Source organism: Apis dorsata, unplaced genomic scaffold (assembly GCF_000469605.1).
Source record: "Apis dorsata unplaced genomic scaffold, Apis dorsata 1.3 scaffold_169, whole genome shotgun sequence".
NCBI classification, from domain to species: domain Eukaryota; kingdom Metazoa; phylum Arthropoda; class Insecta; order Hymenoptera; family Apidae; genus Apis; species Apis dorsata.
Window position 1 is genome coordinate 348,959 of NW_006263457.1, and position 14,474 is coordinate 363,432.

Here is a 14,474-nt window from a genome sequence, read left to right on the forward strand (position 1 = left end):
TCGTCTGGATGACCAGGTCGCAGAATCTCTCGTTGGTGACCGCTTGTCGAGCACCAATGTGGGAGTGCGAGGAGACTCATTCCGAGAGGGCGCCTGAAGGGCAGTGGTTAGACGCGCAGCCTCATCCTCTGTTCGCCCCGGACGGGGACAGCTTTCTACTGCTGGCCGCCGTTCAAGAGGGCGACAAGGAACACTTCACCCACATCAAGCACGTGACGTTGACCCAACAGAGGATAGCAGTGTTGTCTCACGGCCGTTACGAGGTTAGATCGAGAACCAATTTTACGAATTTGCATTTCCATTACATTATTGTTCCTCGTCTTCCGCGAAGGTGAGTGAAATCTTAGCGTGGGACACCAAGGCCCATTTGGTGTATTATTTGGGCACGAGGGAAAGGAGGCCCGGTCAGAGACATCTTTACATAGTTCGCGATCCCACCGCTGACGATCCTCGACACCTCGAGCCCTTGTGCGTCACGTGCGACCTTGGCGAAGTGCTGTGGAGCAGTAGGTGAGCGATCTCTTCACTTGGATCTCTCGTCGATTATTTGTAACAATTATACAATATATAATCGTTACAGATTTTATTACACCAATTGCACCCACTTTGGCGCGTCCGTAAGCCCCCCGATGGAGAACGAATCATCCGGCTACTACGTCCTCTACTGCGAAGGTCCGGGCCTCCCTCTGGCCGCTGTACACCTGATCACCACCCACAAGATGATCCGCGTGTTGTACGACACGAGGATCCAAAGAGGGGACAAGCTTTCGCAACTGGCGCTGCCAACTCGAAGAAGCTTCGAGGTTGTACGCCACGTAATTTGTCATCGAACCCGTTTCCAATTTTTAAAATCCCCGACTGATTGTTCCCTCGTCTTCAGGTGTCTCTACCCCAAGGATGGAAGGCTCAGGTGCAACTGTTATTGCCACCTTCGTGGCGAGAGGAGCTGAGAGACGCCGCGTTCCCCGTCCTGGTGGAAGTGAACGGTCGGCCAGGTAGCGAGGCGGTGACCGACCGGTTCAAGATCGATTGGGGGACGTACATGTCGAGCCACAACGACGTGGTCTACGTAAGGCTGGACGTGCGCGGAGCAAGAGGCCAAGGGAAACGCGATCTGTTCAGAAGAATCGGCGGTGTCGAAGTTCAGGATCAGTTGACCGTGTTGAAGCATCTTCTCAAGACTCTCAAGTACCTGGACGTGACCAGGGTGGGTGTGTGGGGTTGGGGATACGGCGGCTACGTGACCGCCATGGTGTTGGGTAGCCAGGAGAACGTGTTCAAGTGTGGCGTCGCTGTGAATCCTATCGCCGATTGGCTCTACTACAGTGAGTTGCCGAAAAACATAATTTCCTTGGACTATATACTGTATCGAGGTTGTTTACACTGCTGGATGAGAGTCCCCCCTGATCTTTTCGTGCAGATTCCGCGTTCACGGAGCGAGTCCTTGGCGCTCCCGCAGAGAACTACAAAGGTTACGTGGAGGCTGACCTGACCCAACGCGCCAGGTTGGTGCCCAGTCACAGTCTCTACCTTCTTCACGGTCTAGCCGACCTCACAGCGCCTTATACGCACGGTGTCGCCTTCGCTAAGGCTCTGACCGAAGCGGGTATCATCTTCAGGTACCAGGTACGTGATCCTGTAAGTCTCTTCTATCAGAAATGCGTATGTATATCTATTTGTTCTTCGTCGATTCTGCTAGATTCTACGCATCTCTGGCGCGTGACCGAGTCGAATCGATAAAGTTCGTAACTTTGAATCGTGTCTAATTGTACAGAGTTACGCGGACGAAGACCACGCCTTGGCAGGCGTGTTGGAACACGCTTATCGTTCCATAGAGGACTTCCTCGCAGAGTGCCTCGCCCTGGACGCGTCCTAGTGCCTCAAGCCGAACGCTCCCTCGTTGTCTCTAGCTCGCCTACTTCTGATACATCCCAGACGGATGTGGATGCTCGTCAAGAAGGCTCTCGTCGTTCAGGATTAGACTGTAGCTCGAATATATAGAAGAAGAAGAAGAAGAAGAGAAAAGTAATAATAATAATAATAATAACCGGACGTAACCCGAGACCCGGTCCTGGAAAGCGTGAACGAACCGATTAAAAAGGGGGGGGAAAATAATGCTAGTCCCTGAGTCAGAGCCAGGGGATGAGGCGTGAACTTAGCGTTTGTATAATAAGTAAACGTAAACCGTTTAATAAGTAACCGTTGTATATCAGCCACCTGCATCAGCCTGCGGATTCCTCTTTGCTACCGACAAAACTTTCACTTTTGCTCTCTCTCTCTCTCTCTGAAAGCGGACATACAAACATAATTTCTAGTCTACGATCTCTCCCCTATATCCCGATGGCCATCCATCCAGATGGCGCCACTAGCTAGCTATTAATGGCGCGACTCGATCGCGGCCGGACACCATCTTTGCCTCCCCATCCTCGCCTCGACCTCGATCGAGGTCTCGCGAAGAATCGGTGAACGGTGTCGTCGTGCCTCTCGCAAGCTTGCAAGCTCTAACTCATTTTTTATACACAGCGAAACCTTCGAAGGTGTCGACATCTCAGCGAATCCGGGCGTATCGAGCTTAGCGCGAGCTTGCAAGTTCGCGTTTTTTATATCGACACGTACACGCATGCACACACACGCGCGCATACATACACACGTGCATTCTGCTCGAGACATTGGCGCCGTTTGTATATCGCTCCGCTTTCCGAGGATGTCGAGTAGCTTGTGTCGATAAGCTTGCAAGCCCATCAATCGCCTTCTTCATCGAGGACCGTCTCTGCGAACGAGTCGCCTTTAGAATACGGACACATCGTGCAGAGCTTGCAAGCTCGCGCTTCGCGACGTTTCTCCCTCTTCGATTACGCCGCGCATCGGTCTCTACCATGATCCCCTTTTGTCGTGGAAACTCTGGCTATCTCCTGTACCGACGTGACACACGCATATACACACACACATACACATTATTTCCTTGGTAGAAACGAACGCCTAGTCTTAAGTTTTGTGTTGTGTACAGCTTCGCGCCTAGTATCATGTAATGTTACACGTGAAGGGGAGATAAAAAAGAAAAAAATAGGAGAAGGAAAGAAGGGAAGGAAAATGGTATTTCCCTTCCATCATTATCCGTCTATATATATATATACGTACATAAATACACGCACACACCAACACACGAATTCTTTCTACCGTTTGATTCTTCGATATTTGTATATATCCGTGTCTCTTTGAAACGAGTCCCTTGGTGCAGGAAAACGTTCCCCTCCTCGACGAGGTTCGAGCGTGTTTCCCGTTTGTCGTTGATCGTTTGTTGTATTATATATCGCTAAGTTGTACTATAACACAATACAGTTTTCAGATTAAATAACTATTAATTAAGTAAGTTAAGCGCGACGCGAAGCTTTAGGATAACCTCGTTCAGGTTTCACCTCGTATACTTTTAGCTCGTTCGAAAGGAAAGGGACCTCGTCGTCGAGGGCAACGTGTATTCCTTTATCGTATTCCTTTCTCTCGATCACAAAAACATCGATCCTGGGGAGCGGCCTGAAGAGGATCTTAGGAATTCGAAGTCGATCGAAGATCCTAAGTATAGATCGTATGGAAAATTCTAGAAAATCGAAGAATCTAAAAAAACGAAATGGAAACGAAAAACGCGTGGAGGATCGATCGATAAACTTCGAGTCGTCGATTGATCAATGATTTATTCGAGGAAAACTCCTTCAGGCCACTCTAGATCGACGTGGTGGAAGATCGATGTTCGTTCAGACGCGGTTGATGTTGGAGGATAATCGTTCGGGATCGATCGATCTTGCGGGACTCCCGTTTCCACCGATATATTCTTCGACCCTTCTCGTCGCACGAAATCGATCCACCGTTAACATAATTGTATCTCTATGTGTCTTTTCAAATTTGTACCGTGAATCGATTCGAACTTGTTCCGAATTATTCCTATCATAACTCTGGATCGAATTCGGGTCATCGAGAAGGTGTGACAAGTTTTTCGATGTTGCTCGTAAGTTCGATCGAAACAGGACAATTTTCGCGGTTGATAAAGAGAGAACTTATAAGAGGAAAAAAAAAAAAAAATAATAATAATCGAACAAACTATATCGCGCTCGAACGAAGAGAGTCGCACGTCGCCATAAACGCTGCCTGCCAAGCAGCCCTTAAATGCCGACAATCAAGGCTAGTGCAACTAATCAAACGATAATAAATAGAGAAAAAAAAAAAACGGAGAGGATGAAGAAATTTACCTAATAATAATTAATGAATTCTTAGAGATGAGTGATCGATGATGGTTCGTCCACGTGATTGATTGGCGTGGCTGAGGACCTCGGCGGTGGGTCGAAGGGATTGAATTAGAAGAGATACCCTTCGATCGTGTACGGATAGTAGACGTGGCAAATCGATTAGATCGAAATTACGTGCTTGATGTCGATCGTAGAGAGTACAAAAAAAAGTGAAACCGCGCCCGATCAAGGAATCTTTCCTCGGGTATTCGAGAAAGAATAAATTCGAAGCGTTTTTCCTCGAGAAGTGAATTAAATTGGAAATTAATGGAAATTATAGAAGAAAAATTTGATATAAGCAGCCTTTTGTCGATTCAATTTGTTTTGTTTTATATCGAGATATATATATTAAAACGTGAAAGACTTAGAATCGTAAATAATTGTTCTTGTAAAAATTAAAATAATGTTTCTTACTCTCTCAAGTTTTTCCACTGTGATTTTCATGATAAATGGCATTGAATAAGGATAAAAAGGAAATTGAAATTCTTCTCGAGGGGTTCCTTGGTCGCGCGACAAGGACAGACACGCATTAGTGTTAAACCACATTGTAAAAGTTCATTTTTTCGTGAGTAATCTTCCTTGAAGGGAACGTGAAGGAAGAGAGGGATGAACGGAAGAAAGAGAGTAGAAGCGAGAATGAGTGAGAGTGAGTGAGAGTGTGCAAATCGCAATCAATTATTAACTTATAATAAACGGCAAAAAGTGCGGCGAAAAACATTAAACGTAGGCGTAAGTATCGGTCTCACGAACACGGCAGGCACGCAATAAAAATAAAGAGAAATAATAATACAATTGCAAACGGAACAACTGCAAAACGGACGGTGTAATAATATGGATAAGTGTAAGAAGGAATTGTAGGCATGCGATTGGAACTAAAGTGGAATTAAAGTCGTAAGAAAACTAAAAAAAATAAATAAAAATGAAAACCTTGGTAGCAGCGCATAAGGGTATCTATAAGCTTTTGGTAACGTATTATCGCCGCTAGGCTAAAGAGAATTAAATTAAAAATAAAAAAAAGAAAAAATATATATATATATTATACAATAAAGAGGAAAAAAAAATAAATAAATGCGACACACAGAGAAAGAGAAGACACACACGCAGGACATCGTAAATTATTGCAATTGACGCGGAAGACTCGAGTTTAATGTATCGGGCCCGTGCGAAAATTTCGGACGAATTTCGGCGAATTATTTATGTCGATTAATGATTCGCATGTCCGACCACGCGAAATCGCCCGTCGACGTTCAACGATTTCGAGATGACGATGGAAAAAAATAGAAAAAAATAAAAGTAAAATAAGAAGAAATCGCGAGCGTTTGTGTTATTCGTAACGGAGAAAATTAATCGATAATAATTAATAAGGCGACTAATTGAAATTATTTGGATAATCTGTGATATCTCAGATTGACGATTATTATTCGAATTAGACGTTGTTTTTAACGTCTACTCGAATATCGAGGTATTAATAGATAAGATATTATCGATAAACGAAATTTTGTTCGAGTAAAAGGCCCTTCGAACCGAGTCCGAGTCTTTCGACGATAATCGATGTTAATTTAATAAATGGTAAAAGCGATGCTCAAACGATTTCTTCAAGATTCTTGAAATTGTTCTTACTAAATTGTTATTCTAAATGTATTGGCTAGTTTCTAGTTCGTCGAAAATACGATCTCTTCCTTGTATATTTCTCAATGTTTCTCAATTGTGCGTTTTAAAACTCTTTTAAAGACGAACGTTTTTTAAAAAGCATTCCTCGTATGGAATATAATATATCAGAAAACGTGATTAAATTCGAACGTGAATTTAACGTTAACGGATTAAGAAAAAATTGAAACGATATTATTGTATTCACTTAATTTCCTTCGTATATATCTTCGAACTCTCGTTTACGACAATACCGACTGCGCAACTTTTTCACCTAACCTATATTTTTAACTCTTGAATCGATATTCAAATATCAAATTATCCTTTTCATACGATAATTATACCATTAATACCGTTCGAATATTTGCATCTTTAACGAACATTTTCAAACCTAAACGAACCTTCAATTCTTATATAAAATATTCGTATGAATTACGAATATAAAATAAAATATCGTGTTAATTAAAAAATCAAATTTAGAGAAACTTATTAACCATAAGGATTATTTTTCCACGATCAATGAAATCGATCGACGAAATTGGCTGACTTTCAGATATACTTCCGATACTCGATATATGTCAAATGTGTGTGAAAGGAAGTAATCAATCGTATCGATGTTCGCATTGTTCGACGATCTCGGACCCGGTTAGCCCGGCCTTTACTCAATCACGTTATATTACGTATATCAGACTCCTCGATGCGGACAGCATCTCGAAACTACGTCTGAATGATCAGAGATACGGTTCAATCGATCAGTACACTCGGAAGCGTTGAGTCGAAATATCTGGCCAACGACTCGTTGAATTCGATCGTGCTCCGCGAGTGTGGCCGACGCGATCGGACAATTGTTTTTTATATAATATCCGCTCGGATCATCAAGCGAGCGTTAATTAACCGTTCGAGATAAGAGAAGTGCGTTCTCGATATGTTTCTCGTGGGAGACGAGGGCACGCGGATTGTGTTTCCACACGGTTTTTTACGATATTCGCACGGACCTGGAGACCGAACATCCACGAAATCGGCCAAAGTATATCCACTCCGTAAAACACTGTTTTCATAGACGCGAATTATCGTGATAACACGTTCGAACGATCGAATCGGGTTGAAAAGTTAATTTTATTTTTTGTAAAGCTTTTTGTAAATCGTTAAAGTTTAACGTTCGATGTTGAGAAATTTTGGAAATCATAAGTTTTAATAATTCTTCCGATCTGTCACGATGCGTTGTACATTATACACAGGGGAAAAATCGTTCAACGTGTTAAAGATTAATTTTTTCATTCAACGAATAAATGGTAGAATATTTTATAGAAAGTTTCCTTTACGAGTTATTTTATTTTCTAGAACGCCGATTTCGCGGATATCGTTAATAATTCCACGTAAACACCCACGAGATAATCATGTTACTAAGACTCTGCGTTTTTTAATATCAGCGAGACTCGCCCCTGACGGGCAAACAAAAAGTGTTTTCAATAAACTGTTACATTACCTGAAGTCTCTCTCGTGTCGTTCTCTTTTGTTCCTTTCAATTTAGAAACTTACTTTGAATCGATAATCAAATGGACAACGCCAATTAATTTCTTCTTTTTGTTTTTCCAAATGACGTTGACATTTTGAAAAGAAAATCATAAAATATTTTTGCGAAAACTTGCGAAAACAGTTATAGTTCTTTGTGATCGAAAATTATGTCTTTACGACGGCATCGGAGAAAGAAACGTTCGAGAAAATTGATAAATACGCGACATAATAATAATAATAATAATATTAATAAACGAGAGGTTCATTCTCATCTTGCAAAGCATAAGTAAAATAATTAAAAATATTTTTAAAAAAATATTCAATCGATACTTCATCATTCGTCGTTTGATATATTTTTAAGAATAAGCGAGCATTTCTACGCGACCAGGTCGAAGAGCGTGCAAAACATTGGCACGAAAGTGGTGTCGAGTCAAACGGTCGTTCTTTCGAAACAATCATCGGACAGCAGTATAGTTTATTTAGGCTCTTTTCGAAAGATTCCCGAATTAATAAATTTAGAAGAGATCAACGAGTTACCAGTTGATGAAAAAGTGCAGTCTTCAAATATCGAGGTAATATTATTTAAATTTATTTAGATTAACAAATTAATGAACAAAACACAAAATTTTCTTACAGATACAATATAACAAAATTGAAAATTCGTTGCAATAAATTAATTAGAAATATTTTCTTACAAAGTATTTCCATTTTTTTTTTTTTTTCACTTTCATCCAAAATAAAACTGTCATCAAACTGTCATGGATAATACATTATTCTTCCACAAAAGGGATACAATTAAACGTAAGTATAAATTTTCGTTATAAATTAATCTGTATTATCTTTCAATATTAAACGTAATCGTTTCCTTTGATCTTGCAAGGCAGATAAGTAGAGACCAGAAATTTTCTCGAGGAAGATACGTTCTCTATCTCCGCCTTCCCCAACTTTCGCATCGCCCCAACTTCTCTCAGAAACGCGTCAGTCATATAAGGCCTGCCTTCGAGGGCTGTCAATTTCGATAAATCGAATTCCGTGAGGGGGGCGGTGTTCACACCCAAAGCGAGCAATTCCGACGGATGTATTCCAAGCCATCGTACGTTTGAACAGGCCAAACTCTCCCTCTCTCTGGATAACGCGGCCGAGCCGAAACTAATTTGCAAAAGGAAATTTTCTATAATATATATATCGTAAATATTTTAATTCTTCTTCTTAACGTCGATCTTTTTATTAAAAATTTTTACTTTTTTTAACATTATTGTACATATAACTTTATAAATATTTATAAATATACACTTTGATGTATGATACATCCTTTTTAATAATTTTTGTTAATAAAAGTATTAATTTATATTTATGAATGAGTAATTTTTATTTCTTTTTTCCTTTTTTTTTCAGAACAATTATTATTTAGAAATTTCATTTTTTTCAATCAATTATTTAAAAATCGTAATATCGTGTAATATCTATCATGAAAATTTGTATTGTTTGATGATTGAATTTACCGATAAACACACATGATGTCGATGCCGAAAGGATCCGCGTCGACTATTATATAAACCGGAAGTTCCAATTTCTCGGACAACAGTTTGACAAGCATTCTCGTGGCAACATCAGGGTATCCTTTCCCCGTGACCAGGATACAATTCAAAGAAGAGGTACAATCGTCTTCCAATAATTTTTGAAAGACAGCATCCTTCTCAACGATCAACACCAATTTGGCCTTGCTTCGAACGGAAATTACATTGGAGGCTAGGTGAGGGATCAATGCACCCCCTGCCACGGTGCAATCGATAATTCGATTGTCGGCCAGTGTAAGGGTTAATTCGCCTGCGACCAGTCCCTTCGACGTTGGCAATAAATCTGAACGATCAATTTTTCAAATAGAAAATGTATTTGCGAGAAGAGAAATATATACGAAGAGAAGAGAATGAAGAGAATTTTTTCAATATCTTTTATGCAATTATTTCTATTACGATAAAATTGTGATTTAGAAAAAAATACAGTGAAATTGAGGAGTGATGAAATTTGCTACAATTCGAAATTGAATTTTTTTCAAAAGAGAAGAGACTCACTGAGCTCCCATGGCGCGCAATTAAGCAAATTAGCAACGTGGTGTACCGCTTGGTCCAAGCATCTTTGCTCCGGAACTAAATTCGAGGTCCTCTCGTTTTTCAGGTCGTAATAAAGGGACCGTCTCGTGAGAGTTGTGTTCGTAATTAGCAAACGATGCGCCGTGGCCATCACCGTCATCATTAAAGCAAACTTGTCTTTGCCTCTTTTGCTAGCAAAGTCTTGCGTCACTCTTCTCGTTCCCTTCGTTTCGGTTTCTTCGGTGTTTCGTTCAGGTTCTTCTTCGTAAAATTGTGATTCAAGATCGTTCGTTTCAACGTCTGTTTGAGTATAATTTCGTGATTGGGAATACGAAATTTGCGGTAGACGACCCGAAGATATTTGTTCGATCACGGTTAAAGTTACATCTTCGATACGTGCTATTAATTGCTTCCTAGATAATGTAAATATGGTAAATATTTTTTTAATTCTTAAAAAGATTTAAGATTAATTGAAATATATCGATTCAGAATTCCTTCTTTTCACCTTAATTCCGTATTATTTATCACAGGTAAATCGATTTTTTTTTCCTCAATGTTTTCCAATTGATCGATAATGTGAGTGGATATTTCCATTCTCATGTTTCTATTCATTTTTGATATTTTGTCTGTAATAAGTAATTTAATTCTATATTTTGTTATCGTTAATAATATGCGAAAAGTTTGAATATTTTTTGAAGAGAAAGTAAGAGAATATAATCGTTACTCATCACTATAAAATGAAACATCCATATAGGGAATAGATGCGTAAGTATATTTTACAAATATTTCTGTATTTTTATATCGTATATATATATTTTATACTGTATGTATATTTTTCAGAGTGGCCACCTAACTTTAACACGTGGAATATTTCGTTTGGTTTTGATAATATTAAAAAATATTTTAGATAAAATGATTGAATGATTTTGAGGATATATTCTAGTTTTATTAATTTTTTCATAAATGAATACATAGAGATAATATAAAAGTCAACTTTGTCTTTTTAAATAGAATTATATATTTCTTGATACATAGATGCAATGTATTTCTATAAAAAACTATTAGATCATTTATAGAAAAAATTATTAGTTTATTCGATAATCAAAAATAATCAAATATTTCTTAAATTAATAACTTTTTGCTATAAATGGTTTAATAGTTTTATATAGAGAATATTGAATTGCATCAAATAACGCATTAACAAATATATGATTCTATTTATAAAAACAACATTGACATTCGCATGTTATTTAGATATACATTTATAGAAAAAATTCGTAATCAGAATATAAATCTCTTAAAACTATTTAAATTTTATCTAAATTATTTTTTCATATTACCAAAACCAACTGAAATGTTGCAGTTGATAAAGTTAAAAGTCCATCCTGCATACTTCTAAATTTAGAAGTAACAGAAAAATACGCAAAAAAGGTAAGTATAAAAGGTAAGTATTATTAGAATTAAGGAAACAGTAAAAAAAAAAAAAAAAAAAAGATTAACATCACAAATAGAAGCTGCAAAAGGTAAGTATAAAAGGTAAGTATCTAAGGTAAGTATAAAAGGTAAGTATTTAAGTTAAGTAAATAAAATTCAAATTATAATCTTCTAATCAAATATTAAATTTCGCGTGCCACCTCCTCACGTATCATATTCTCCTAATCAAAAGTCAAAATTTTAGTCAGAATTTTTAAGAATTTTAATTTCGGGAAAAATTTCGCGTGCCACCTCCTCACGTATCCTATTCTCCTAATCAAAAGTCGACATTTTAGCTAGAATTTTTGAGAATTTTAATTTCGGAAAAAATTTCGCGTGCCACCTCCTCACGTATCCTATTCTCCTAATCAAAAGTCGACATTTTAGCTAGAATTTTTGAGAATTTTAATTTCGGAAAAAATTTCGCGTGCCACCTCCTCACGTATCCTATTCTCCTAATCAAAAGTCGACATTTTAGCTAGAATTTTTGAGAATTTTAATTTCGGAAAAAATTTCGCGTGCCACCTCCTCACGTATCCTATTCTCCTAATCAAAAGTCGACATTTTAGCTAGAATTTTTGAGAATTTTAATTTCGGAAAAAATTTCGCGTGCCACCTCCTCACGTATCCTATTCTCCTAATCAAAAGTCGACATTTTAGCTAGAATTTTTGAGAATTTTAATTTCGGAAAAAATTTCGCGTGCCACCTCCTCACGTATCCTATTCTCCTAATCAAAAGTCGACATTTTAGCTAGAATTTTTGAGAATTTTAATTTCGGAAAAAATTTCGCGTGCCACCTCCTCACGTATCCTATTCTCCTAATCAAAAGTCGACATTTTAGCTAGAATTTTTGAGAATTTTAATTTCGGAAAAAATTTCGCGTGCCACCTCCTCACGTATCCTATTCTCCTAATCAAAAGTCGACATTTTAGCTAGAATTTTTGAGAATTTTAATTTCGGAAAAAATTTCGCGTGCCACCTCCTCACGTATCCTATTCTCCTAATCAAAAGTCGACATTTTAGCTAGAATTTTTGAGAATTTTAATTTCGGAAAAAATTTCGCGTGCCACCTCCTCACGTATCCTATTCTCCTAATCAAAAGTCGACATTTTAGCTAGAATTTTTGAGAATTTTAATTTCGGAAAAAATTTCGCGTGCCACCTCCTCACGTATCCTATTCTCCTAATCAAAAGTCGACATTTTAGCTAGAATTTTTGAGAATTTTAATTTCGGAAAAAATTTCGCGTGCCACCTCCTCACGTATCCTATTCTCCTAATCAAAAGTCGACATTTTAGCTAGAATTTTTGAGAATTTTAATTTCGGAAAAAATTTCGCGTGCCACCTCCTCACGTATCCTATTCTCCTAATCAAAAGTCGACATTTTAGCTAGAATTTTTGAGAATTTTAATTTCGGAAAAAATTTCGCGTGCCACCTCCTCACGTATCCTATTCTCCTAATCAAAAGTCGACATTTTAGCTAGAATTTTTGAGAATTTTAATTTCGGAAAAAATTTCGCGTGCCACCTCCTCACGTATCCTATTCTCCTAATCAAAAGTCGACATTTTAGCTAGAATTTTTGAGAATTTTAATTTCGGAAAAAATTTCGCGTGCCACCTCCTCACGTATCCTATTCTCCTAATCAAAAGTCGACATTTTAGCTAGAATTTTTGAGAATTTTAATTTCGGAAAAAATTTCGCGTGCCACCTCCTCACGTATCCTATTCTCCTAATCAAAAGTCGACATTTTAGCTAGAATTTTTGAGAATTTTAATTTCGGAAAAAATTTCGCGTGCCACCTCCTCACGTATCCTATTCTCCTAATCAAAAGTCGACATTTTAGCTAGAATTTTTGAGAATTTTAATTTCGGAAAAAATTTCGCGTGCCACCTCCTCACGTATCCTATTCTCCTAATCAAAAGTCGACATTTTAGCTAGAATTTTTGAGAATTTTAATTTCGGAAAAAATTTCGCGTGCCACCTCCTCACGTATCCTATTCTCCTAATCAAAAGTCGACATTTTAGCTAGAATTTTTGAGAATTTTAATTTCGGAAAAAATTTCGCGTGCCACCTCCTCACGTATCCTATTCTCCTAATCAAAAGTCGACATTTTAGCTAGAATTTTTGAGAATTTTAATTTCGGAAAAAATTTCGCGTGCCACCTCCTCACGTATCCTATTCTCCTAATCAAAAGTCGACATTTTAGCTAGAATTTTTGAGAATTTTAATTTCGGAAAAAATTTCGCGTGCCACCTCCTCACGTATCCTATTCTCCTAATCAAAAGTCGACATTTTAGCTAGAATTTTTGAGAATTTTAATTTCGGAAAAAATTTCGCGTGCCACCTCCTCACGTATCCTATTCTCCTAATCAAAAGTCGACATTTTAGCTAGAATTTTTGAGAATTTTAATTTCGGAAAAAATTTCGCGTGCCACCTCCTCACGTATCCTATTCTCCTAATCAAAAGTCGACATTTTAGCTAGAATTTTTGAGAATTTTAATTTCGGGAAAAATTTCGCGTGCCACCTCCTCACGTATCATATTCTCCTAATCAAAAGTCGAAATTTTTGTCAGAATTTTTGAGAATTTAAATTTCGGGAAAAATTTCGCGTGCCACCTCCTCACGTATCATATTCTCCTAATCAAAAGTCGAAATTTTAGCCAGAATCTTTGAGAATTTTAATTTCGGGAAAAATTTCGCGTGCCACCTCCTCACGTATCATATTCTCCTAATCAAAAGTCGAAATTTTAGCCAGAATCTTTGAGAATTTTATTACTTCGTAGTAGGAAAGTATAATCTAAAAAGAAGTGGTATATATATAAATTTTGTGGAATTATAGTTATTTAATTATTTATTTACTTATTTACTTACCTTTTACTTACCTTTTACTTACCTGTTTAGTTATCTTCCATATACTTACCTTTTTGGAATTTTTTTTTGTAGCAAAACATTTTTTCATCATTTTACTTAATTCTACTTAAATAATTTAATATAGATATGTGTTTTATACTTACATGTAACGTAGATATCTTCGAGTTGTAATATTTTTGGACTCTGTAACAAAAAGTAAGAAATATATAGAAAAAAATATGTATTGAGTTATGAAGATATAAAAATATATATAAAATATTGTTATATCGAAGTTATATATATATNTTATATATCTACGATTTATAAAAATAATATATAAATAATATACAATATAATAAAAATAATAAATAAAATTTATATATGTATAAAGAGCATAAATAATAAAAAAACAAGTACATTTAAGAATTAACTTGTGGTGCTATCTCTTAATAATCAAAGATATTTTTTTAAAAATAGGATAAAGTAGGTTAAGAATTGAATTTCATCGCCATCTCTCGATTGTTTTTGAAAATACTTATAACGTTCAAAAGATGGCACCAGTAGTTAATTCTAAATCTACTTTATCTTAGTTTTAAGAAAGTACTGTCAGTTTTTAAGAG

The 14,474-nt window shown here is 37.2% G+C and overlaps 2 protein-coding genes across 7 annotated transcripts in view; one reads left to right on the forward strand and one right to left on the reverse strand.

The window, feature by feature from the left end:
* LOC102679619 (dipeptidyl aminopeptidase-like protein 6) overlaps positions 1-2,299 on the forward strand; it is a 100,626-nt gene extending 98,327 nt beyond the window's left edge. For 4 of the 6 annotated variants that reach the window (XM_031509716.1, XM_031509717.1, XM_006614035.2 and 1 more), the window contains 6 exons: positions 1-263; positions 332-510; positions 581-803; positions 881-1,325; positions 1,421-1,626; positions 1,775-2,299. The exon at positions 1-263 is cut by the window's left edge and continues 2 nt beyond it. In XM_031509716.1, the coding sequence (XP_031365576.1) occupies positions 1-263; positions 332-510; positions 581-803; positions 881-1,325; positions 1,421-1,626; positions 1,775-1,876 (1,418 nt within the window). In that variant the 3' untranslated portion in view covers positions 1,877-2,299. The remainder of the gene's footprint in view (positions 264-331; positions 511-580; positions 804-880; positions 1,326-1,420; positions 1,627-1,774) is intronic. The other 2 variants (XM_006614033.2, XM_006614032.2) reach the window with 1 other exon arrangement.
* Positions 2,300-8,017: 5,718 nt separating this feature from the next.
* LOC102677887 (meiotic recombination protein W68) lies at positions 8,018-14,045 on the reverse strand. The gene is made up of 5 exons (XM_006614105.2): positions 14,019-14,045; positions 10,035-10,155; positions 9,512-9,942; positions 8,942-9,299; positions 8,018-8,588 (listed from the first exon to the last, which is right to left on the reverse strand). The coding sequence occupies exons 2-5, from the start codon at positions 10,139-10,141 to the stop codon at positions 8,288-8,290; spliced, it is 1,197 nt and encodes a 398-aa protein (XP_006614168.2). The 5' UTR covers positions 10,142-10,155; positions 14,019-14,045; the 3' UTR covers positions 8,018-8,287.
* Between the last annotated feature and the right edge of the window lie 429 nt (positions 14,046-14,474).